General features: G+C 45.7%; 2 protein-coding genes across 2 annotated transcripts; both read left to right on the top strand.

The window, feature by feature from the left end:
- Positions 1-67: 67 nt before the first annotated feature.
- Positions 68-10,252, top strand: LOC134408311 (sulfotransferase 2B1-like). Its single transcript, XM_063140558.1, has 4 exons — positions 68-76; positions 166-292; positions 8,473-8,567; positions 9,690-10,252. Exons 1-4 carry the CDS (start codon positions 68-70, stop codon positions 10,092-10,094), a joined length of 636 nt encoding a protein of 211 aa, XP_062996628.1. The 3' UTR covers positions 10,095-10,252.
- Positions 10,253-16,131: 5,879 nt separating this feature from the next.
- Positions 16,132-25,386, top strand: LOC134408206 (sulfotransferase 2B1-like). The gene is made up of 7 exons (XM_063140380.1): positions 16,132-16,324; positions 16,959-17,114; positions 20,777-20,985; positions 21,355-21,481; positions 22,636-22,730; positions 23,861-24,041; positions 25,230-25,386. The coding sequence occupies exons 2-7, from the start codon at positions 16,976-16,978 to the stop codon at positions 25,337-25,339; spliced, it is 861 nt and encodes a 286-aa protein (XP_062996450.1). The 5' UTR covers positions 16,132-16,324; positions 16,959-16,975; the 3' UTR covers positions 25,340-25,386.
- Positions 25,387-25,932: the final 546 nt, after the last annotated feature.

The following is a 25,932-nucleotide window of genomic DNA, read 5'->3' as shown; positions in this document are numbered from 1 at the left end:
TTCGCTATGATTCCCAGGAAAATAATTCTTGATCGAGGTCCTTAGGGTAATCCCAGTTAAAACCGTAATGCACACGGCATGTTCCATTTGCAGAGCATTTGGAGCTTCTTTGTAACAGGGGTGAGATGCCGCCCTCTCACAATGTAACCTTTGCCTCTCCTCCAGGTGATCTATACTCTGCGTAATCCCAAGGATGTGCTGGTCTCATTTTACCACCTCTCCAAATTCTTCAAATCATTCAAGGACCCTGGAACTGTGGAAGAGTTCTTGGAGGAATTCCTGAGTGGGAATGGTATGCAAAGAGGCCAATAAACCGTCTTCCTCCATTTGGGTTGTAGCACTCCTCCCCCATGAGAGACTGGGGGGGATCCGCATGTCACTCCCAGAGCGCTTCTATGTGGTCCCAGTGCACCCCGAAAACTATAGAGTGACTTCCCTGTAAAAGAAACGACGAAGAGCCGTGTATGGCGCCGCCGCTGCCGCCGCCAAGGAGAGCTCTCCGCCGGCGAGTAGAGCTCAGCAAAAGAAGGCGGGGTGAAAAGCGGAAGAAGCTCTCCACCCCGCCTTCTTTTGCCGAGCACTCCTCGCTGGCGAAGAGCTCTCGTTGTCGTCGTCGTCATCGGTGGCATGGACGGCTCTTCGTCGTTTCTTTTACAGGGAAGTCACACTATAGTTTTCGGGGTGCACTGGGACCTCATAGAAGCACTCTGGGAGCGACGTGTGGATCCCCCCTCACTGAGCAATATAACCACTGAACTCCCCTGCCCTCCTTTACACCGTAGTAGAAGTCAGCAGTTGAGATTTGTAGCTGCAACAGTGACTTTCATTTGATTATCTTGTCTTCTCTGAGGAAATCTTGTGCATTTGTCAAAAGTGGTGAACTGGACCTGTTATTGTATTTATCTAACACTGTATATTTGTATCCTGCCCTCCACAAGGCCACAAGCCTGGGTACATAGAGTTGTCCCATGTTAGCCCTCAGAATAGTGGTGTGAGCTTAGAGGTAGAAATATTGACTGCCACAGACTAGTCCAAAGCCACTCTGTGTTTCTCATGACTGAGTGAAGATGGGAAGTCCAGTCTCCCCTGGGCTGGTCCAGCACTCCAGGTACCACACCACGAAGGCTTTCTTCGTACTCGATCCTCATAACGTTATCACAGAACGGTAATTCCCAACAGGGCAAAGGGGAAGGAAGGGGAAATGTGCCATGCTGCTGCTGCTGCTGCTGCTCCTGCTGCTGATTTGCATTTGTATACCGCCCATAGCTGAAGCTCTCTGGGCAGTTCACATAATTAAACTGGTGGAGGGTGGAGATGGCGAGGCCTCAGTTCCACTGCTGTGTGATGATAATACATATTAGGGGTGTGATCCGCTCCGATTAGGAGCATAGAAGCAGTAGCGGATTGGCCTGCTCCGCCTTACCCAGAGGCGGAGTAGGAGCGGACCGCGGACCCCTAGAAGCAAGGCGAAGAGAAGCGGCCATTTTTCGGAACTCCTAGTTCAGGCGGAGCGCTCCGGTCGCCATCTTGAAAACATTTCGCCATAGGATTGCATTGCGGCAAATAATCGCGCATAACTAGGTTGTTTTTGAAGCTATCATTCTGGAAATTCTTGTGCACAGAGAGTCGTGGATGGGGGTCATTTTGAGACCACTCTCACCTCTCTGCGTTGTGCGGGTCGCGTGCTATATTTTTTTGAAAATCGGGTCAACCGCGCGGCTCAAATGGCGTTTTCGGCTTTTCGCCCATAGGATTGCATTGAGGGAAAGAATCGGGGATAACTGGGGTGGTGGTTTAAGCTATCGTTCTGAAAATTCTTGTGCACAGAGAGTCGTGGATGGGGGTCATTTTGAGACTACTCTCAACTTTCTGCGTCCTGTGGTTCTTGTGCAATATTTTTTTAAAAATCGGGGTTTGGGGTTTTTTGGTTTTTTTTGGAAGCGATGACAGGCACATTCAACTCCCAATCCTGATGAGAATTGATCTCCTCAGAAAGCATCATCCTCCAATCCCAGCATTGGAGGGGGGACTAAGGCAGACCCACCCTGAGAACTTTCTGTTTTGTGTCTCTTTGTGGGTTGGCGTTCGTGGAGGGAACACTTAGTTAGTTAGTGCTCCTGCTTTGGACTTTGGAGATAGATTAGGATAGATTTAGTTTGGCGCGTGTGTGTGTGTTTGTTTGCTTCTTTCTGACTTATAGCTTAGTTTGCCCTGTGTTTTTCCCTTACTTTGATTTAATATAAACTTTATTTTTAAATTTTGGAGTGTGTGTTTGGTGGGTTGGGTTGGTTGCCCCCCCCCTGACTGTTCTGCTTTTGTGAAAGCTTTCTTTTGAAAGCATACACACACTTCTTGTCCCATTTCCCTACATTTATTAGTAATATTCTTAAACATATTTTATTATATTCTTTTACATAGTCTTAGTAGTATATTAGTATCTCATACATATTATTAGTAGTATTCATATTTTATTCTTCTTATTAGGGATGTGCTCCGCTCCGATTAGGAGCGTAGAAGCAGTAGCGGATTGGCCTGCTCCGCCTTACCCAGAGGCGGAGTAGGAGCGGACCGCGGACCCCCTAGAAGCAAGGCGAAGAGAAGCGACCATTTTTCGGAGCTCCGAGTTCAGACGGAGCGCTCCGGTCGCCATCTTGAAAACATTTCGCCATAGGATTGCATTGCGGCAAATAATCGCGCATAACTACGTTGTTTTTGAAGCTATCGTTCTGGAAATTCTTGTGCTCAGAGAGTCGTGGATGGGGGTCATTTTGAGACCACTCTCACCTCTCTGCGTGCTGTGGTTCACGTGCAATTTTTTTAAAAAAATCGGGTCAACCGCGCGGCTCAAACTGCGTTTCGGCTTTTCGCCCATAGGATTGCATTGAGGGAAAGAATCGGGGATAACTGGGGGGGGGGTTTAAGCTATCGTTCTGAAAATTCTTGTGCACAGAGAGTCGTGGATGGGGGTCATTTTGAGACCACTCTCAACTTTCTGCGTGCTGTGGTTCACGTGCAATATTTTTTTAAAAATCGGGGTTTGGGTTTTTTTATTTATTTTTTTATTTTTTTGGAAGCGATGACAGGCACATTCAACTCCCAATCCTGATGAGAATTGATCTCCTCAGAAAGCATCCTCCTCCAATCCCAGCGTTGGAGGGGGGACTAAGGCAGACCCACCCTGAGAACTTTCTGTTTTGTGTCTCTTTGTGGGTTGGCGTTCGTGGAGGGAACACTTAGTTAGTTAGTGCTCCTGCTTTGGACTTTGGAGATAGATTAGGATAGGTTTAGTTTGGCGCGTGTGTGTGTTTGTTTGCTTCTTTCTGACTTGTAGCTTAGTTTGCCCTGTGTTTTCCCCTTACTTTGATTTAATATAAACTTTATTTTTGAATTTTGGAGTGTGTGGTTGGGTTGGTTGCCCCCCCCTTCCCTGTATTAAAGCCTGACTGTTCTGCTTTTGTGAAAGCTTTCTTTTGAAAGCATACACACACTTTTTGTCCCATTTCCCTACATTTATATTCTTAAACATATTTTATTATATTCTTTCACATAGTCCATTAGTATATATTCTCATACATATTATATTAGTATTCATATTTTGTTCTTCTTATAGTAGTGGTTGGTTCTTTCCCCCCCTCCCCTCTCTTAAATCCTGATTGTGTTTCCTTCTATCTTCTATATACCAAATATACCAAAAAAATTGGATTCTCTTTTTCTTCTCTGTGTAACTTGGACAGAGTGGGCTGCTTTTGTCAAGTTCAACAGGCAGCCACAGATTGAGCATTTTGGGGAAAGCATACGCACACCATTTCCCTATTCTTAAACATATTATATTATATTCTTTGACATAGTCTTAGTAGTCTATTAGTATACATTCTCATACATATTAGTAGTAGTATTCATATTTTGTTCTTGTTATAGTAGTGGTTGTCCCATTTCTTGTCCCATTTCCCTACATTTATTAGTAATATTCTTAAACATATTATTATATTCTTGTAGATATTCTTAGTAGTATATATATATATATATATATATATATATATATATATATGTATATTCTCATACATATTAGTAGTAGTATATTTTATTGTTCTTGTCCCATTTCCCTACATTTAAACATATTATATTCTTCTTATACATATTCTTAGTAGTACCTTATACATAGTATTAGTAGTATTAATATTTTGTTAGTCATCATGAAAAGAGGAAGCAGGCGTGCTGAAAGCAGCAAGGCTCAGTCTGCCAGCAGTAAGCAGGCTTCCTCTCCTCCTGTGAAACTCAAACGGGCAACTCCTTGGCTGACTGCTCCAAAACAGAAGCAGGACAAGCAGCAGGCAGAGCCACTCTCTTCTGCAACTTGTGCCCGGCGTTCTCTTTTTGAGGGTGGGAATGGGAAAAGTGCCCATTTGCAAGAGGCACGTGGCAGCAGTGCCATTAGAGGAGGAGGAGTATCCCCAACTCCTTCATTCTCCTTTCAGCCCACGAGCCCGCTGATGGACCTAGACGAGGTCCTCAGCACAGTGGAGGGGGGGGAGGAGGAGGAGGCGGTGGGCCTCCAGGATGTGGGGGCTGAGGAGGAGCAGCAGCAGGCCGAGGCTCTCTCCCCAGTCTCATCCCACACCCCTGTTTCTGTGGCAACACCAGAGAGCTCAGGCGGGCAATTGGTGGTGTCACCACGGAAACGAAAGACAAGCATCGTGTGGGACCACTTTGAGTTGGGAGCGGATCCCCGCTTTGCTGTCTGTCGCCACTGCAAACTCAGCCTAAGCAGGGGTTCATCGACAGGGCATTATGGAACCAGCAGCATGAAGATGCATCTTCATAGGCAGCACCAGGCGATCTTGCTGGGTAAAGAGGCGGGCAAGGCGACTGGTTCCAGGGGAAAGCCGAAGGCTGCTGCTGGCACTGCCACTCTAAGCTCTCCATCTCCCATCCCCACAAGGGTTAGGCAGGCAACCCTGCAGGACATGGGGTGGGGGAAGTATTGACCCACAAGATGGCGTTTTCCAATGCCCACCCAGGGTGCTACTGTGTTGGGGCATCTGCCGGGACTGACTCCTCCCCAATACTAGATCTATGACATGTCACTCTGCCTGCCCCTCTGCTAGCCTGTCCTCCTCGGTGACCGACTCGCTGGGATGGTTTGCGTTTGCAATGCGTGACTAACTGCAATGCTGGCTTAGAAACCAGCCATCACTTCCTTGTGCCCCCAGAAATGCCCGCAGCCTGCCTGCCTGCCTGCCCGCCTGCCCGCCTCCCCCGGGGTGCTGCTGTGGTGGGGCATCTGCCAGGACTGACTCCTCGCCTACTCTGCCTGCCTCTCTGCCCGCCTGGTGCCTGGTTTGCTCCCAATCGTCCTCCTCTGTGCCCCTCAAGGCGTAACTGCTGGCTTAGAAAGAAATAACCAGCCATCTTTGCCTCACTTTGCGCCCACTTATGGGTTGGTTTGCTATGCGTTAGTGCTCAAGCCATCCTTGCGGCACTACAATGCATGCTGCCTGCCTGCTTTCCCTCCCTTCTCCCCTTCCTGCCTTGCAGCGATGGTGTATGTGTCTTGCTTTGACTCAGGGGAGAAGTCCTTCCTGCGCTCACTTAGACTTTATCAAGTTCAATAATCCCTTTTTCAAATGTGCCAGAAGATTTAGGGTTATCTCGTGGCATGTTGGGATTGCCTTGGAACTGGCCCCATTGAGCTGTCTGCAATTGCAACTTTAAATCCCTGACATACTGGAGTGTTCAAATTTCAAAAGTTCCCCTAACATCAGGGGATGATGGGATTGCCTTGAAACTTGGTGTCCATGGGGACACATGGGTAAGCTGTCATGGGACCAAAGGATAGGTTTCTAACGTGCAAATTGACGTAGTTGTAGAATGGGACTTGATTTGGGGTGAGTTAAAAAGTTTAAGCCGCGCCAAAAATCAGGGGATGATGGGATTTGCTTGCAACTTGGCATGCATGTGGACACATGGATAAGCTCTCATGGTGCCGAGTTTGAGGTTTCTAACATGCAAATTGACGGCGCTATCCCAAGGGGTGTGAATGGGGTGCCCGATTTTCATAAATTCCCCAAAAATCAGGGGATGATGGGATTGCCTTGAAACTTGGCGTCCATGTGGACACGTGGATAAGCTATCATGGTGCCGACTTTGGGGTTTCAAACATGCAAATTGACGTAGTTGTAGAATGGGACAATTTGGGGTGAGTTAAGCCATGCCAAAAATCAGGGGATGATGGGATTTGCTTGCAACTTGGCCTGCATGTGGACACATGGATAAGCTCTCATGGTGCCGAGTTTGAGGTTTCTAACATGCAAATTGACGGAGCTATCCCAAGGGGTGTGAATGGGGTGCCCGATTTTCAAAAATTCCCCAAAAATCAGGGGATGATGGGATTGCCTTGAAACTTGGCGTGCATGTGGACACGTGGATAAGCTATCATGGTGCTGAGTTTGAGGTTTCTAACGTGCAAATTGACGGAGCTATCTAAAGGGGTGTGAATTAGGGTTATGGGTGGTGCGTTAGAGGGTAGAGCCGCGCCAAAAATCAGGGGATGATGGGATTTGCTTGCAACTTGGCGTGCATGTGGACACATGGATAAGCTGCCTGGTGCCGAGTTTGAGGTTTCTAACATGCAAATTGACGGAGCTATCCCAAGGGGTGTGAATGGGGTGCCCGATTTTCAAAAATTCGCCAAAAATCAGGGGATGATGGGATTGCCTTGAAACTTGGCGTGTGTGTGTATACGCCCATGAGGTGTCATGGTGCCAAACGTGAGGTTTCTAACTTCAACGGAAAAAAAGTTGTTTACTTTTTTAGCTTTCAATGCAACCCTATGGGGGGCAAAAACGGAGCTCCGATCCGGATCCGGAGCTCCGAGCGGAGCGGAGCGGAAGTGGGCGGAGCGGGGGCGGAGCGGAGCGACCCGCTCCGGAAAATGGCGGATCTGCAAGTGAAGCGGAGCGGGGGGTCCGTGCACACCCCTACTTCTTATACATATTAGTAGTAGTGTTTGGTTGGTTCTTTCCCCCCCTCCCCTCTCTTAAATCCTGATTGTGTTTCCTTCTATCTTCTATATACCAAAAAATACCAAAAAATACCAAAAAAAAATTATTCTCTTTTTCTTCTCTGTGTAACTTGGACTGAGTGGGCTGCTTTTGTGAAGTGCAACAGGCAGCCACAGATTGAGCATTTTGGGGAAAGCATACACACACTTCTTGTCCCATTTCCCTACATTTATTAGTAATATTCTTAAACATATTATTAGATATTCTTAGTAGTATATATATTAGTATATTCTTAGTAGTATAATATTTTATTCTTTTTATACAGCATACACACTTCTTGTCCCCTGCCTGCCTGCCTGCCTGCCTGCCTGCCTTCCCTCCCTTCTCCCCTTCCCGCCTTGCAGGGATGGTGTATGTGTCTTGCTTTGACTCAGGGGAGAAGTCCTTCCTGCGCTCACTTAGACTTTATCAAGTTCAATAATCCCTTTTTCAAATGTGCCAGAAGATTTAGGGTTATCTCGTGGCATGTTGGGATTTCCTTGGAACTGGCCCCATTGAGCTGTCTGCATTGCAACTTTAAATCCCTGACATACTGGAGTGCCCGATTTTCAAAAGTTCCCCTAACATCAGGGGATGATGGGATTGCCTTGAAACTTGGTGTCCATGGGGACACATGGGTAAGCTGTCATGGGACCAAAGGATAGGTTTCTGACGTGCAAATTGACGTAGTTGTAGAATGGGACTTGATTTGGGGTGAGTTAAAAAGTTTAAGCCGTGCCAAAAATCAGGGGATGATGGGATTGCCTTGAGTCTGGGCGTCCATGTGGACACATGGATAAGCTATCATGGTGCCGAGTTTGAGGTTTCTAACATGCAAATTGACGGAGCTATCCCAAGGGGTGTGAATGGGGTGCCCGATTTTCATAAATTCCCCAAAAATCAGGGGATGATGGGATTGCCTTGAAACTTGGCGTCCATGTGGACACGTGGCTAAGCTATCATGGTGCCGAGTTTGAGGTTTCTAACATGCAAATTGACGTAGTTGTAGAATGGGACAATTTGGGGTGAGTTAAGCTGCACCAAAAATCAGGGGATGATGGGATTGCCTTGAGTCTGGGCGTGCGTGTGTATACCCCATGAGGTGTCATGGTGCCAAACGTGAGGTTTCTAACTTGAACAGAAAAAAAGTTGTATACTTTTTTAGCTTTCAATGCAACCCTATGGGGGGCAAAAACGGAGCTCCGGATCCGGATCCGGAGCTCCGAGCGGAGCGGAGCGGAAGTGGGTGGAGCGGGGGCGGGGCGGAGTGGCCCGATCCGAAAAATGGCAGATCTGCAAGTGAAGCGGAGCGGGGGGTCCGTGCACACCCCTAATACATATCCATCTCTGAAGGCAGGAAGTGTAACCCTCCTCCACCCCCCAGCCCTTGGACTGTTGACATGCCACTTTTGGCTCTGCTTTGCTCTTCCAGTGGCCTTTGGTTCCTGGTTTGACCATGTGAAAAGTTGGCTGGAGGTCAAGGGGAGACCCAATGTCTTCTTTAACAGTTATGAAGAGCTGCAGCAGGTATGGTTTGACCTTTGGCTGTATACACACCCATCCTGGCTTACGTTGTTTCTTTACTTCTCCAAGTGAAAGTTTTTTAAAATGGCATGCTGTTGAGTGCAGAGAGTCTCTAGGAACGGAAGAAGAGCTGTGCTGGATCTGGAGAAGAATCCATCTGGTCCAGCATTCTGTTCACACAGTGGCCACCCAGCTGCTCATGGGAAAGCCACAGGCAGGACATGACTGGAGCAGCACCCTCCTGCCCCTGTTCCCCAGCAACTAGTGTACATAGGCATCCTACCTCTGATACGGGAGATGGTACATAGCTATCGACTAGTAGCCATTGGTAGCCTTTCCCCTTGCTTACACTGTCAGCTGTTTTCCAGGGTTCCAGTTAAAAGCTAAAGTTTCACCTTTTTACGTTAAGCCCCAGGGATTAGGTTTTATTTAGGTTCAAATGGAGCCCATCCCTCTTGTACCCAGGCCCAGACATTTCCCAGCACCTTATAAATTTGATGCCTTCTTCTCAACACCACCATCTCATCCACACATTGAAACTCCTCAGTTTTGCCTGCTTAGATGGCCCTGTATATAGAACATGGAGCATTTCAGAGAAAGCTACCTTGGTAGTACTGCATTTCATCCTCCTACTTCTAATATTTATTGCGGTTTCCAGGACCCCATGTCTCGGGTACCATCCTCTGATTGGAGTCCACCAGGGGAAGAGCCTTCAGTGTGGTGGCTCCCCTCCTGTGGGATTCCCTGCCTCTGGAGGTCAGGCAGGCGCCAACTTTGTACTCCTTTCGGCATCTCCTGAAAATATCATTATTCCAGGAAGCCTTTCCTTAATGTCTAGCCATTAGTCATTGTTTCTGCTTCCTTTAAAATCTGTTTTAACTGTTTTATTCAGTTTTTATTTTCATTTTATCTTGTACACCGCTTTGAAACTTTCAATGGGGAGCCATATATAAATATTGTAAATCAATCAATCAATCAATCAATCAATCAATAAAAATAATTATAAACCACCACTACTGACTCCACTTCAGCAATGTCTACAAAGCTATGTAGATGGTGTGTGATGTCCACAAGCCCTGCAGCAGGCAGACAGTTTCCTAGCCAATCTGCTTGTCTCTCCACCAGGATCTGCGAGGCAGTGTGGAGAAGATCTGCCTTTTCCTTGGGAAGGAGCTGAACAGCCAGCAAATTGATTCTGTGGTGGAAAATGCCTCCTTCCAGAAGATGAAGGACAACCCGAAGTCCAACTTCACCACAGGGTCAGATGACACTTTAGACCACAAGAAAGGGAAGTTCTTGAGGAAAGGTAAAAGCAGAGCGTCCTGGGTATCTAGTGTTGCCACATGTGCATTTGCTGAAGGTCAGGTGGCAGATGGGAGGCAGGGAAGGATGTCCCACTGCCTTGAGCTTCCTCATACGTTTCCCGCTCAACTAGAATTAATGGCGAAGGGTTGCCTTTTCATGTGCCTGTGGTGGGAGGGTCATTTGTGTGAGATGGGCACCCCTGCACCCCAATCAGATATGTTCTGAAGTGATAAGATTCTTCTCCACTGACAGGTGGCCCTTTCTGAAAAACCCAGGTGGAAAACGTTTTGTTTCCTTTGAGAGGTTTTGAAATGGAGGCACTTGGCAACCTTGTTGTTGTTGAGATTGTTGTTGTTGTTGATGATGATTTCATTTCCCAAATTTTTTTAGAACAGCAGACATAGATGCCTCATCTATGTCTTCTGTTAAATGCCTGGGAAGAGGATGGTCGTTACCCAGCACCCAGATGATGACAGTGTCAGCCCCAGTTGGGTGTCAATGCGGAGCTCATTCCATAGTCAGGGCAGCCACCTCTGAGAAGGCCCTCTCCCTTGTTCCCACCTTCTGAACCTCCCTTGTAGCTGGAAATCAGAGCGGGGTCAGTTGTTGATCATAGTGCAGTCTTAGGTAGACCTGTGCTGAAAGGAGCCTGCAAAATGTAAGATGTATCATATTTGTAGAATTTCTGCAGAGGCCTCTTGGAAGCAGCAATATGAGAGAGCAATCGGGGCCTTCCCATGACATTTTCTCAGCCTGCACAGGGGAGTGTCCACTCTCTGCATTCCATGGAAAGAAGCTGCCTAGACTGGCAGTTGAATCGGACTTGAATGCTGGCAACCAGACAGCCTCCTCCACTACGCTTGAGAGCAGCAAGCCAGCAAGACATTCCACATGATACACCGAGCTCTCTCCTCCATCATTTTGCCAGCAGCTTTGCCTGGTGCAGAATCAGCGGCATTAACACGTGTTGCCTGAGTAGTCTGTGAAACTGCCTGCTTACTCAAGCAAGCTTTCCCAAATGGTGCTCTGTGTGAGTGCATTTGGGAGAAAGCTATGATCCGACAGCAAGCTGGCACAAGCCATTAAAGAATACATGTAGGACAAGCACTGATGGGGTGGCTCAGAAGGACATCATAATAGTAGGTGGTGGATCAGCCAGGTTGGAGGGCTGCCCCTGCTGCCGACCATCATCCACATCCTTCCTCACTCTGCCTAAAGGTAGGGTCAGCCTTTAAAGGGACACTCACTCATTTCTGTTTGCCGGCTCAACTTCTTTGCATTTACTTCAAAGAAACAAGCGCCTTTAGTGTGACCCAAAATTGTGTGTGTAGATCCTGCTGGAAGAGGCGGAGGAAGAGGCGGAGGGAGAGGAGGCGGCGGCTGGGGAATCGGGCCGTATCCTTGCCGCCGCCGCCACCCACCTCCCCGCCGGCCTTGTCCCAGCCACGGGGGTGGGGGGCGAGATCCCCTCCCGCCACGGAGCAGGCTCCTCCTTCCCTGCCCAGGCCAGCCCCAGCCCCAGCACGTCGTCCAGGCTGATCAGGAGGCCGGCGGGGAGGTGGGTGGCGACGGCGGCAGCAGGATCTACACACGTGCTTTCGGGTCACACTGAAGGCGCTTGCGTGCGCCTTCAGTACGCTGTGTAGATTCCCTCCTGGTCTTCTGTTAAATGCCTGGGAAGAGGATGGTTGTTACCCAGCACCCAGATAATGACAGTGTCAGCCCCAGTTGGGCGTCAATGCGGAGCTCATTCCATAGTCAGGGCAGCCACCTCTGAGAAGGCCCTCTCCCTTGTTCCCACCTTCTGAACCTCCCTTGTAGGTGGAAATCAGAGCGGGGTCAGTTGTTGATCATAGTGCAGTCTTAGGCAGACCTGTGTTGAAAGGAGCCTGCAAAATGCAAGATGCATCATATTTGTAGAATTCCCGTGGAGGCCTCTTGGAAGCGGCAATATGAGAGTGCAATCAGGGCCTTCCCATGACATTTTCTCAGCCTGCAGGGCAAAGCAAAGGGGAGTGTCCACTCTCTGCATTCCATGGCAAGAAGCTGCCTAGACTGGCAGTTGAATCGGACTTGAATGCTGGCAACCAGACAGCCTCCTCCACCACGCTTGAGAGCAGCAAGCCAGCAAGGCATTCCACATGATACACCGAGCTCTCTCCTCCATTATTTTGCCAGCAGCTTTGCCTGGTGCAGAATCAGCGGCATCTTTGCATTTACTGCTTCCTCTTGTGGTCTTCCAGGGATCGTCGGGGACTGGAAGAACCTCCTGACAGTGGCACAGAATGAACGCTTTGACCGCGTTTATCAGGAGAAGATGCAGGGAGTGAGTGCGACCTTCCCATGGGACTGAAGAAGGCCAGACTGCTTCTTCTGCTGTTCTGTTTTCTTTCTGTCTGTGCCTCATATGGCTCAGGTTCCTTCTAATAAATCATTGGGCTGTATTACCAGGGTAGTGTTATTTCTCCAGGTGTGAAGGAAGCTGAGCAGGAATTTCACAGTCCAAACAGGGGAGGAGAGCAAACATGCCCAAAGATGCATGGATACATTCTATGTTCAATTCTAGGCTCACTTCAAGCTTAGCCTTGCTTGCCCCTCAGCTGTCTGCGTGATGTCACAGTGTGGATCTACACTTCTGCTTATATCGATTTTTTGAGCCCTTGTGACGTTGTAAGTTGTATCGCTACCTTTTGTATACCGTTGCTCAGTAGCATTACTTACCTTTTCTTGTAACGTTGTTGCGGAGCACACTGTTCGTTGCCCCGTTGTCGGTGTTGTTTCTTTTTCTCGTTTCTCTGAACCTTTCAATTCCCAGACTGTCTTTTCTCTGCGCCTCCCACTTCCTTGTTTTTGTATTTTATGCGCTTCCCTAGCTAACATTCCTTTATGCACATGCTCTTAATTTCAACTCTTTGTGGCGGGAGTTCTTCAGAGAGAGTGGTTTGTGGATTGTTGGAGTTGTCTGTCTCTTGAGGAAAGTGTAGGAATGCCTGGTGAATGGAATGTGTTAAATCTTTCTCATTTTAAAAACATTATTTCTGTGGTATTACATGCAACCTACCTCAAGTGAAAACTTTTTTTGAAACAATATTTTTATTAAATGATGCGCATATGCACATTTCTAATTTAATTTATTTTTTTTAAAAAAAAATAAATTAAGGATGCGCATATGCGCATATGACCCGCCTGTCATTGGGGGTGCTGCTGCTGGTGGGACTGAGAGAAAGGCCTTGTAATTATTAATGGGAAAACGTGAGATGCTTTGGAGACTGGTGATGGCCCAGCCACATGAGTATGGCTGAAGTGGGAATGGGGCATGTATGTCTGCATGCACACTCCACCTACTTGGCTACTTCCTCGATCTTTATGTGTTCGGTGTGAAGATTGGAGAAAGGGTCTTGGAAGCACTGTTGGCCTGCCGAGGACCCAGATGGCAGGAGCTGAATTTGCCATGGCCTATGATTCAGGGCTGCTCTCACACAACCCACTTTCACCCCAGTCATGTCATAGGCAAATGCCTCCATATACCATACTACTTTATTGTTATCCATAGATCCATGAGAAAACAAGAATCAAACATGAAATCATACAGTTAGAGATATTATCAACTTTCATCTAATACACAGAGAGCACTAATCCTGGCCGCCACTGTAAGAAATTTAGCAACAGCCAAAGTTACTCTTGAGGACTTGTCTTCCAACAGAAACTTAAAATAAAATTTGTCTGGACTTCTGGACAGTTTACTCAACAATGGGGTGATCATAAGATGGCGGGCCTGATTATAAAAGCTACAGGACAGAAGGATATGCTCCATCGTCTCCACTTCCATATTCTTACAGGGGCACCGTCGTTCCTGATGAGGGACACCAGCATATCCGCCCTGAGGTAATTCAATAGAATAAACATTGCATCTGGCCTTGGAGAAAACTATATGTCCGGGAAAGCCGCCAAATGGCTTGACAAAGAAAGATAAGACCAGGCGGTAGCTAGGCAATGAAGGTGTTTATTTACAGAAGCTAAACAGTGCAGGGAAAGGAGGGGAAAGCGGGGGTTTGACTGCAAAAGTCAAGGAACAGGAACAGTTCAAGGAGCAGGCTTGTAGAGTAGTCAATGTCCAGTCCAAAGTCAAGGGAGCGTGGCAAAGAGGAGATTCGATAATGCAGTCCAAGTTCAAACACAGCCAACTGTCAGCGACAAACCAGTAACACAGTCCAGAGTCAGGGGCAACAACAGGCAAGACATAGTCACAACCCGGTCCAAGGTCGAAGCAGGAATCCAGAGTAGGCAGACGTGGTCACGGGGTCCGGGAATCAAGACAGGAATCAGAATCCAGGCGTTCAGGAATAAGGCACGAGGTCACAAGATCCAAGAGCAAAGGCTTCCGCCAGAATGCTCAGATAATCTCTGACAACTCTGCATGGCTCACAGCTGCACTTTTATCCTTAGTCAGAGTGCTGAGTCATGGCCTCTCAGCTGATCCCTAATTGCCTGGTGTTTCTGGTGGAGACGGCGAGACCGGCGTCTGGTTGCCTTCTCCGCCCGCAACTGGCTGAAACCAGGCTTCTCCGCCTCCTCCTCGGACCTCTGCGGCTCCTCCATAGTCTTTGCTGGCATCAGGCCCTCAGAGCTAGCAGAGGTCCCAGCTGGCCTTGGCTCTTCTCCCTGAGGCTCTGCCACAGTCTCTGCCAGTCCAGCCTCCTCACTACCTGAGCTGGGCTTCTCGGTACTAGGTCCAGCCTCTGCCACCTCCTCCTCATCTCCTGACTCCATCTCTATGCAGGGCATGACACTATACAATATTTAGCCACTGACAGGTTCTTTAGATAGTCAGCCAGCTGAAGAGGCCCAACGTATTGAACATGCAATGCACTGGGAGAGCAAGAAACATAAGAGCGAGTACGTAAGTCACAGAAGGCTATATCCCACAACCTTTGTTTGACAGATTTAAAAGCAAAATTCAAGCCCAGATTAAGGAGGAGGGATGAGGAGAGACCGATTGAAGCTGCCTTCCTGGCAAGAAGCTTGGACCAGCTATTCACATAGTTGTCCTGAGTCAAACATGAAAGCAGACCTGAGCCCCTCCCAAAAAGACTAACTTCCATCCAAAATTTTAAGGCAGACCACCAAGCCCTAAGCGAAAGAGAGCTTTCCCCTGGTTTCCAACAAAAGTACGGAATTAGGGACACATTTTGGAAGTTGAAGAAGGATCCTCAAAAACCTTGTCTGTAGCCTATCTATCTCAGATGTTCACCCCCCTATCAAAATGTTGGAGGCATATAAAAGCTGGGCTGCAGACTTGGCATTAAACACTTTGATAGCAGACGGTATAACATTCCCCCTTTAGTAAAGAAAAAGTGTGTTATTGCGCCTGAACTGACTGAAGCTTTATTAAGGGTGGCCGATCTATGGGCACTCCAGGACAGGGTATGATGGAATAACAGCCCCAGGTAAGAGAAAATTTTCACCTGTTCCAGGATATGCCCGTCAAGGGACCACCGAGGTTGAGAAAATCTATTTTCAAAGAACATGACTTTAGATTTCTCAAAATTAATTTTCAGATCGTTGGTCAAACAAAAGTTGGAGAATTTAATTAAAAGATGTTTCAAACCAGGTCTAGAGCGGGAGAGAATAACAGCATCGTCTGCGTAAAGCAAAATAGGAATTTTCCTTGCGCCAAGTTTGGGCAAATGTCCTTCATGGTCAGACAGGGCCTCCTCAATATCATTTATGTATAGGTTAAATAGCGTAGGTGTTAGGATACAGCCCTGTCTTACTCCTCTAGACATAAGAATTTCATTTGAAAGCTGTCCCTGTGTGCCACATCTAACTCGCATCCTGCTGTCGCTATATAGAACCATTATAAGATTAAGAAGTCTTTTGTCCACCAGGATTTCATCTAATTTCTCCCATAGTTTAGTTCTAGGGATGGAGTCGAAAGCGGACTTCAGATCCATGAAGGCGACAAACAGTTTGCTACGTAGAAATTTAAGAGGTTTCTCCGCTAAGTGAAAAAGAATCAGACCATGATCAGAGGTGGAGTGATTCTTTCTAAAGGCAGCTTGGGCCTCCGTGACAACTTTCACCCCACTCGTGTCATAGGTAAATGCCTCCATATAGCTGACGTGTTCTTTAAATATATGCATTGCAAAGATGGGACTGCAAGATTTATTTAATCAGCTCTAAAGAGAGGACACTGCCAGCCCATTTATTTTCTCCTGACTCTGGAGTGTTTTTATCATATCTAATGATGCCAGAAGAACTTTGGAACTCTAAGTACTGATGCCGGAGTTCCTGTGTTCCCTTTCCTGTGCCTCCTTCCCTTCCCATTTTTAGAAATATCCTTAATGAACAAGCTAAGATTGTCTTGTTCATTGAGCACAGACCACTCTAAGGAAGGTAGCAAAGTCCAAAAGTAGTGGATGGGAGAGACCGTAAAAAGCAAGCTGAATTCATTGGTGAGTGAGGAATCATTTGGGGCTATTGAGGAGGGGGATTACGTCTTGGTGTGGGGAATGAGGTTTGTCCTCTTTTAAAGTCCAGTTTGTCTGGAACCGCGAGAGGTGAGTTCTCCACTTGCTGAATTTAGGGAGACCATCAATTCACAGAACTGCATTCTGCATTTTAGGCTTTGTGGAATTGTCCTGTAAATGCCAAGGGCTCATGCAGAAGGACCCCTGAGGATTGTCTTAGGGTCTGGGCAGGTACATATGGGAGGAGGCATTCCTTGAGGTAACCTGGCCGCAAGCCGTTGGGGGCATTGAAAGTACTGTACTACTACTCTCTTTTATTTTAATGGATACTTTTATTTTTCTTATATACACTGTAGTTTCAATTTAGAGAAATTGATTTGTGCTTGAACGGCAATTTAAATGGCAGTTTTCATTTGCTCAAAAGAAAAGAAAAGAAAAGAATGAAAATCCACTAGCTAGCTGAGTAACTGGTGTATGTGTGTGTGTGTTTACAAAGGCTTACCTCCCTCATCCCCACTGCCACCACCTGCCTGAGACCTCTTGGCACCAGACGCCTCTGGAAGGACACCAGAGGTGTCTGGTGACAAGATTGCTACATGTCTCTCTATTTCTCTTCCAGATAAGGTTTTCCCCCCAATGTCATCTGCACTGTATTTCACCCACAAGGGAATCCTTTTTCCCAATAAAGGGTATGATGTGGAAACACTCAACTTTGTGGAAAATGAATTCCAACTGTTGGACGACGATGTACTGAATGTTACTTATCCTAAATCAGGTCAGTGGTGCTGTTAATTTCCTGGACTAGTAGTCTTACATGGGCCCAGGCTTGGATGATAATGTGTGTTATTACACTTATGTCAAAAGTGAAGCATGCAATAAACATTGAACAACAATATATTTTACCTCTTCCAACCCACTTCATGATTTACAACTTTCATTCCTTATATCCCAGTATCAGAGGCTGTAAGCTTATATATACCAGTTTCTGGAGGACATGGTCAAGAAGGTGCTGTTGCATCCATGTCCTGCTAGAAGGTTACTGGTTGACCACTGTGTAAACAGAATGCTGGACTAGATGAAACCTTGGTCTGATCCAGCATGGCTCTTCCTATGTTCTATTCATGGGCAGTAAGGCTACTAGTCATGATGATTGCTACACCTACAGTATCAGTATGCTTCTGAATAACACTTGCTAGGCAAAATACACAGGAGGATGTTATCAATTATTATTATTATTATTATTATTATTATTATTATTATTATTAATTTATAAAGCACCATCAATTTTCATGGCGCTGTACAGAATAAAACAAAACAAGACAATCTGCTTTATGGCTTACAATTTAAAATTTACGTAACAGACAGGGGAGGGAGGGGAAAAACCAATAGGGGTAGGGACATTAAAACGAAATATAAACTAGTATGACCACGCTACAGTTAAAAAGCTTTCGAGAAAAGAAATGTTTCCAAGCGAGATTTAAAAACAGCTGGGGACTTTAATATGGTTATGGATAATAAATGGGACAGGTCAAATCCCACTAATGTTGAAAAAAGGAATAATATAACTATATTGAATAAATTAGTAAAAGAAAATGATTTTTCAGATTCGTGGTGTTTACTCAATGGGATTAAGCCTGGATTCTCATATTTTTCCTCAGTTCATCATACGTACTCCAGGATAGATTATATATTTGTCTCAAAAGATTTAGTAACGAAGATTTGTAAAATGGAAAGGGGGGTAATAAAAGTAACTGATCATGCCTTGTTAAGCTTAGAATTTACAGTTAAGAAGAATTATAAAGAGGCTTATAGATGGAAGTTAAACACAAAAATATTGAAATATAATAAAGTGGTAGAGAAAATTCAGAAGGAACTGTCGGAGTCATGGGAAATTAACGAAAAGGGAGGAACAGTTGGGTCAGTCGTTTGGGACACCATGAAGGCTGTAGTAAGAGGAATTTGTATTAGAGAAACGTGTAGTTTAAAAAGACAACAACGTGCAGAGCAGGAAAAGTTAGAGATAGAAATTACAAATTTGGAGGAAGAATATTGGCGAGTTAAAGATAAATATAAATTAGTGGAAATACAAGCTAAGAAGAAACAATTAGAAAATTTAAATATAGAGGAGGTTCAAAAGAATTTAATGTATATGAAAAGGGAATATTTTGAAAACAGCAATAAGAATTCTAGATTGCTTGCCAAGCTCACACAAAAAGAAAAAGGGAGGAATGGGATAGAAACATTGAAAGATAATCGAGGGAAATATTGTCATATAATGAAAGATAAAATAAATTTTTTTCAGGAATTTTATCAGGAATTATATAAGGGTAAAGAAACTCAACGAGAAAAGGTGGAGGAGTATATTGGAAGGTTTATAAAGAATGGAATAAAATCAGAATATAAGGAGTTAATGGAGGAAGTAATAACTCAAAGAGAAGTTGAAGAGGTTATTGATAATTTAAAAGTTGGTAAATCGCCGGGAGCAGATGGTTTGGGACCAGAATATTATAAGGTCTTCAAAGATTTTTTAGTTCCAAAATTAATGGAACTTTATAATAGGATATTATCAGGAGAGAAGATACCTGAATCATGGGAACATTCATTGATAATTCTGATCCCAAAACCAGATAAAGATTTGACTAATCCCGATTCCTACAGACCTATTTCATTAATAAATCAAGACGCAAATTTTTTTACATCTATTATGGCTAAACGGCTAAATAAATTTATATCAGAATATATAGGAGTAGATCAATGTGGGTTTGTGGCAGGAAGGCAGATGCATAATTTAGTGGGAAGAGTTTTAAATGTAATAAATGTAATAAAAAAAGCAAATATTAAGGCAGGAATTATGGCATTGGATATTTTTAAAGCTTTTGATTGTGTGAGCTGGCAGGCATTAAAGATTATTATAGATAAATTGGGATTTGGAAATAAATTTAAAAGCGTAATAGAACAGTTATATTCCCAAAATACAGCGGTAGTGGTGGTAAATGACGGACTCACTGAAAAGATTCGACTAGCCAGAGGAACAAGACAAGGATGTCCGCTCTCGCCGGTCCTGTTTGTAATGGTTATGGAAGTTTTGGCGAAGGCACTAAGGGAGAATGAAGAGTTAGAAGGAATTGGAGAGGTAAGGGAAATAAAGTTAAACATGTTTGCAGACGATACTTTATTGACCATTAAGAACCCATTAAGAAAATTAGAAAGAATTAAATATCAGTTGAGGGAATTTGAGGAAATTACAGGGTTAAGAATAAATTGGTCTAAATCAGAGATGATGTTGTTTAATCACACTAAGAAGGAAGAAAAGGATTGGGAACATAAGGGAATAGAAATGAAAGTTAAGGAGGAGATTAAATATTTGGGAATTAATATTACAAAAAACTTAGAGAATCTTGAAAGGGAAAATTTAACGAGGTTAAAGAAGGAGGTATTAGAGAAATTGGAGAAATATAAAAGATTAAATTTATCTTGGTTTGGAAGAATAGCTTTAATAAAAATGAAGATATTAGCTAAAATTAATTTTGTGTTTAGGATGTTACCAATAAAAATATCAGAAACTGAGATAAAGAGTTGGCAAAATATTATTAATAAATATTGTAACGGAGAAAAGAGAGCAAGAGTGAATAAAAATAATTGGTATCTAAGCCAATTATTATAATTATTTTCATTTGTATACCACCCCAGAGTCAAAGCTCTCTGGGTGGATTACATAGGACAACACACTAAAAAACCATATTCAACAATTTAAAATCACAAAAACATACAAATTAAAATCACATAAACGTACAAAAACAAACTCAAGCTAATTACATATTGCTAAATGCCTGGGAGAAGAGAAAAGTCTTGGCCTGGCGCTGAAAAGTTAACAACGTCGTCGCCAGGCAGGCCTCTTCAGGGAGATTGTTCCACAATTGGGGGACCATCACAGAAAAGGCCCTCTCATTGCCATCCTCCGAGCTTCCTTTAGAGTAGGCACCCAGAGGAGGACCTTCAAATGCTGTACCTTTTTTAAGGAAGCAGGAGGATCCTGAGAAATGTTGAACAAAAGTCATCCATCTTTGAAAAGAAATATGGTCATGTCTATCCTGAGATAACACCCCTGTTGACATCTCTGAATATTGATTGCATTACAGACAAAGATGAGCATCTCTTCAGTTCTTTATTCTCCTTGCTAACATCTTTCCTTGCCGCCAGTCAGAAAGGTGTATGCTCAATTAGACATGACTATGTCGACTTGGTGATGAATTTAGGGAATCCAGGCTTTGTAGAGTTTTAAGTAGCTCCTAGGTCTACAGAAATTCATTCCAGTTCTTATGATTTTGCATAGACAGGGAATTATGTGTGGTCGGTGGAACGGAAGGTGAAAGTGGGTAAGTAAAAAGGGTGTAGGGGAAGAAGAGGCAACCGTATGATTATTGGACTCCCTTCCAGGTACCAATTGGATGCAGGAGATTTTGGGCTTAATCTGGCACAATGGGGACCCATCATGGGTTCACAGCTCGTTTGTGTGGGACCGGTCACCATGGATAGAAACTACTGATGGTATGAAGATTGCCCTGGCATCTCCTGCACCCAGACTCATGGCTTCTCACATGCCATTCCAGCTTTTCCCCAAGTCATTTCTCCAGTCCAAGGCTAAGGTAAGACAGGAACAATTCTCACATCAAGCCCACCTTCACCTCCTGCTCGTCTAGAACACAGATATGGGGAGTTCTGAGTTGACTCACCTTCCATTCATAGGAAGCAAGGAATTTATAGGAACCATTTATAGGAAGCAAATACATTCTATGGTTCCATTGCCTCTGCCAGTGTTCCAAGGCTTTAATAGTACTCCTGGCAGCTTTTTCGCTATGATTCCCAGGAAAATAATTCTTGATCGAGGTCCTTAGGGTAATCCCAGTTAAAACCGTAATGCACACGGCATGTTCCATTTGCAGAGCATTTGGAGCTTCTTTGTAACAGGGGTGAGATGCCGCCCTCTCACAATGTCACCTTTGCCTCTCCTCCAGGTGATCTATACTCTGCGTAATCCCAAGGATGTGCTGGTCTCATTTTACCACCACTCCAAAATCTTCAAAATATTCAAGGACCCTGGAACTGTGGAAGAGTTCTTGGAGGAATTCCTGAGTGGGAATGGTATGCAAAGAGGCCATTAAACCGTCTTCCTCCATTTGGGTTGTAGCACTCCTCCCCCATGAGAGACTGGGGGGGATCCGCACGTCACTCCCAGAGCGCTTCTATGTGGTCCCAGTGCACCCCGAAAACTATAGAGTGACTTCCCTGTAAAAGAAATGACGAAGAGCTGTCCATGGCGCCGCCGCCGCCGCTGAGGAGAGCTCTCCGCCGGCGAGGAGAGCTCAGCAAAAGAAGGCGGGGTGAAAAGTGGAAGAAGCTCTCCACCCCGCCTTCTTTTGCCGAGCTCTCCTCGCTGGCGAAGAGCTCTCGTTGTCGTCGTCGGTGGCATGGACGGCTCTTCGTCGTTTCTTTTACAGGGAAGTCACTCTATAGTTTTCGGGGTGCACTGGGACCGCATAGAAGCACTCTGGGAGCGACGTGTGGATCCCCCCTCACTGAGCAATATAACCACTGAACTCCCCTGCCCTCCTTTACACCGTAGTAGAAGTCAGCAGTTGAGATTTGTAGCTACAACAGTGACTTTCATTTGATTATCTTGTCTTCTCTGAGGAAATCTTGTGCATTTGTCAAAAGTGGTGAACTGGACCTGTTATTGTATTTATCTAACACTGTATATTTGTATCCTGCCCTCCACAAGGCCACAAGCCTGGGTACATAGAGTTGTCCCATGTTAGCCCTCAGAATAGTGGTGTGAGCTTAGAGGTAGAAATATTGACTGCCACAGACTAGTCCAAAGCCACTCTGTGTTTCTCATGACTGAGTGAAGATGGGAAGTCCAGTCTCCCCTGGGCTGGTCCAGCACTCCAGGTACCACACCACGAAGGCTTTCTTCGTACTCGATCCTCATAACGTTATCACAGAACGGTAATTCCCAACAGGGCAAAGGGGAAGGAAGGGGAAATGTGCCATGCTGCTGCTGCTGCTGCTGCTCCTGCTGCTGCTGCTGATTTGCATTTGTATACCGCCCATAGCTGAAGCTCTCTGGGCAGTTCACATAATTAAACTGGTGGAGGGTGGAGATGGCGAGGCCTCAGTTCCACTGCTGTGTGATGATAATGCATATCCACCTCTGAAGGCAGGAAGTGTAACCCTCCTCCACCCCCCGGCCCTCGGACTGTTGACATGCCACTTTTGGCTCTGCTTTGCTCTTCCAGTGGCCTTTGGTTCCTGGTTTGACCATGTGAAAAGTTGGCTGGAGGTCAAGGGGAGACCCAATGTCTTCTTTAACAGTTATGAAGAGCTGCAGCAGGTATGGTTTGACCTTTGGCTGTATACACACCCATCCTGGCTTACGTTGTTTCTTTACTTCTCCAAGTGAAAGTTTTTTAAAATGGCATGCTGTTGAGTGCAGAGAGTCTCTAGGAACGGAAGAAGAGCTGTGCTGGATCTGGAGAAGAATCCATCTGGTCCAGCATTCTGTTCACACAGTGGCCACCCAGCCGCTCATGGGAAAGCCACAGGCAGGACATGACTGGAGCAGCACCCTCCTGCCCCTGTTCCCCAGCAACTAGTGTACATAGGCATCCTACCTCTGATACGGGAGATGGTACATAGCTATCGACTAGTAGCCATTGGTAGCCTTTCCCCTTGCTTACACTGTCAGCTGTTTTCCAGGGTTCCAGTTAAAAGCTAAAGTTTCACCTTTTTACGTTAAGCCCCAGGGATTAGGTTTTATTTAGGTTCAAATGGAGCCCATCCCTCTTGTACCCAGGCCCAGACATTTCCCAGCACCTTATAAATTTGATGCCTTCTTCTCAACACCACCATCTCATCCACACATTGAAACTCCTCAGTTTTGCCTGCTTAGATGGCCCTGTATATAGAACATGGAGCATTTCAGAGAAAGCTACCTTGGTAGTACTGCATTTCATCCTCCTACTTCTAATATTTATTGCGGTTTCCAGGACCCCATGTCTCGGGTACCATCCTCTGATTGGAGTCCACCAGGGGAAGAGCCTTCAGTGTGGTGGCTCCCCTTCTGTGGAATTCCCTGCCTCTGGAGGTCAGGCAGGCACCAACTTTGTACTCCTTTCGGCATCTCCTGAAAATATCATTATTCCAGGAAGCCTTTCCTTAATGTCTAGCCATTAGTCATTGTTTCTGCTTCCTTTAAAATCTGTTTTAACTGTTTTATTCTGTTTTTATTTTCATTTTATCTTGTACACCGCTTTGAAACTTTCAATGGGGAGCCATATATAAATATTGTAAATCAATCAATCAATCAATCAATCAATCAATCAATCAATAAAAATAATTATAAACCACCACTACTGACTCCACTTCTGCAATGTCTACAAAGCTATGTAGATGGTGTGTGATGTCCACAAGCCCTGCAGCAGGCAGACAGTTTCCTAGGCCATCTGCTTGTCTCTCTGCCAGGATCTGCGAGGCAGTGTGGAGAAGATCTGCCTTTTCCTTGGGAAGGAGCTGAACAGCCAGCAAATTGATTCTGTGGTGGAAAATGCCTCCTTCCAGAAGATGAAGGACAACCCGAAGTCCAACTACACCACAGTGTCAGATGACATTTTAGACCACAAGAAAGGGAAGTTCTTGAGGAAAGGTAAAAGCAGAGCGTCCTGGGTATCTAGTGTTGCCACATGTGCATTTGCTGGAGGTCAGGTGGCAGATGGGAGGCAGGGAAGGATGTCCCACTGCCTTGAGCTTCCTCATACGTTTCCCGCTCAACTAGAATTAATGGCGAAGGGTTGCCTTTTCATGTGCCTGTGGTGGGAAAGTCATTTGTGTGAGATGGGCACCCCTGCAGCCCAATCAGATATGTTCTGAACTGATAAGATTCTGCTCCACTGACAGGTGGCCCTTTCTGAAAAACCCAGGTGGAAAACTTTTTGTTTCCTTTGAGAGGTTTTGAAATGGACGCACTTGGCAACCTTGTTGTTGTTGAGATTGTTGTTGTTGTTGACGCCAGTTGGGCGTCAATGAGGAGCTCATTCCATAGTCAGGGCAGCCACCTCTGAGAAGGCCCTCTCCTTGTTCCCACCTTCTGAACCTCCCTTGTAGCTGGAAATCAGAGCGGGGTCAGTTGTTGATCATAGTGCAGTCTTAGGTAGACCTGTGCTGAAAGGAGCCTGCAAAATGTAAGATGTATCATATTTGTAGAATTTCTGCGGAGGCCTCTTGGAAGTGGCAATATGAGAGAGCAATCGGGGCCTTCCCATGACATTTTCTTAGCCTGCGGGGCAAAGCACAGGGGAGTGTCCACTCTCTGCATTCCATGGAAAGAAGCTGCCTAGACTGGCAGTTGAATCGGACTGGAATGCTGGCAACCAGACAGCCTCCTCCACCACGCTTGAGAGCAGCAAGCCAGCAAGACATTCCACATGATACACCGAGCTCTCTCCTCCATCATTTTGCCAGCAGCTTTGCCAGGTGCAGAATCAGCGGCATCAACACATGTTGCCTGAGTAGTTTGTGAAACTGCCTGCTTACTCAAGCAAGCCTTCCCAAATGGTGCTCTGTGAGTGCATTTGGGAGAAAGCTATGATCTGACAGCAAGCTGGCACAAGCCATTAAAGAATACACATAGGACAAGCACTGATTGGGGGCTGGCTCAGAAGGACATCATAGTAGGTGGTGGATCAGCCAGGTTGGAGGGCTGCCCCTGCTGCCGACCATCATCCACATCCTTCCTCACTCTGCCTAAAGGTAGGGTCAGCCTTTAAAGGGTCACCCATTTCTGTTTGCCGGCTCAACTTCTTTGCATTTACTGCTTCCTCTTGTGGTCTTCCAGGGATCGTCGGGGACTGGAAGAACCACCTGACAGTGGCACAGAATGAACGCTTTGACCGCGTTTATCAGGAGAAGATGCGGGGAGTGAGTGCGACCTTCCCATGGGACTGAAGAAGGCCAGACTGCTACTTCTGCTGTTCTGTTTTCTTTCTGTCTGTGCCTCATATGTCTCAGGTTCCTTCTAATAAATCATTGGGCTGTATTACCAGGGTAGTGTTATTTCTCCAGGTGTGAAGGAAGCTGAGCAGGAATTTCACAGTCCAAACAGGGGAGGAGAGCAAACATGCCCAAAGATGCATGGATACATTCTATGTTCAATTCTAGGCTCACTTCAAGCTTAGCCTTGCTTGCCCCTCAGCTGTCTGCGTGATGTCACAGTGTGGATCTACACTTCTGCTTATATCGATTTTTTTGAGCCCTTGTGACGTTGTAACTTGTATCGCTACCTTGTATACCGTTGCTCAGTAGCGTTAGTTACCTTTTCTTGTAACGTTGTTGCGGAGCACACTGTTCGTTGCCCCGTTGTCGGTGTTGTTTCTTCTTCTCGTTTCTCTGAACCTTTCAATTCCCAAACTGTCCTTTCTCTGCGCCTCCCACTTCCTTGTTTTTGTATTTTACGCGCCTCCCTAGCTAACATTCCTTTATGCACATGCTCTTAATTTCAACTCTTTGTGGCGGGAGTTCTTCAGAGAGAGTGGTTTGTG

The sequence above is a fragment of the Elgaria multicarinata genome, chromosome 13 (assembly GCF_023053635.1).
Source record: "Elgaria multicarinata webbii isolate HBS135686 ecotype San Diego chromosome 13, rElgMul1.1.pri, whole genome shotgun sequence".
In the NCBI taxonomy this organism is placed as follows: domain Eukaryota; kingdom Metazoa; phylum Chordata; class Lepidosauria; order Squamata; family Anguidae; genus Elgaria; species Elgaria multicarinata.
The sequence above is the reverse complement of the archived record's forward strand: the minus strand, read 5'-3'. Positions and strand labels throughout refer to the sequence as shown.

Excerpts from the sequence above, each read along its gene's own strand:
- LOC134408311 (XM_063140558.1), top strand. Across the intron at positions 293-8,472 it reads GGAATTCCTGAGTGGGAATG|TGGCCTTTGGTTCCTGGTTT; the intron begins GTATGCAAAGAG and ends TTGCTCTTCCAG. Across the intron at positions 8,568-9,689 it reads GTTATGAAGAGCTGCAGCAG|GATCTGCGAGGCAGTGTGGA; the intron begins GTATGGTTTGAC and ends TCTCTCCACCAG.
- LOC134408206 (XM_063140380.1), top strand. The coding sequence starts at position 16,976 with ATGTCATCTGCACTGTATTTCACCCACAAGGGAATCCTTTTTCCCAAT. Across the intron at positions 17,115-20,776 it reads TGTTACTTATCCTAAATCAG|GTACCAATTGGATGCAGGAG; the intron begins GTCAGTGGTGCT and ends ACTCCCTTCCAG. Across the intron at positions 22,731-23,860 it reads GTTATGAAGAGCTGCAGCAG|GATCTGCGAGGCAGTGTGGA; the intron begins GTATGGTTTGAC and ends TCTCTCTGCCAG.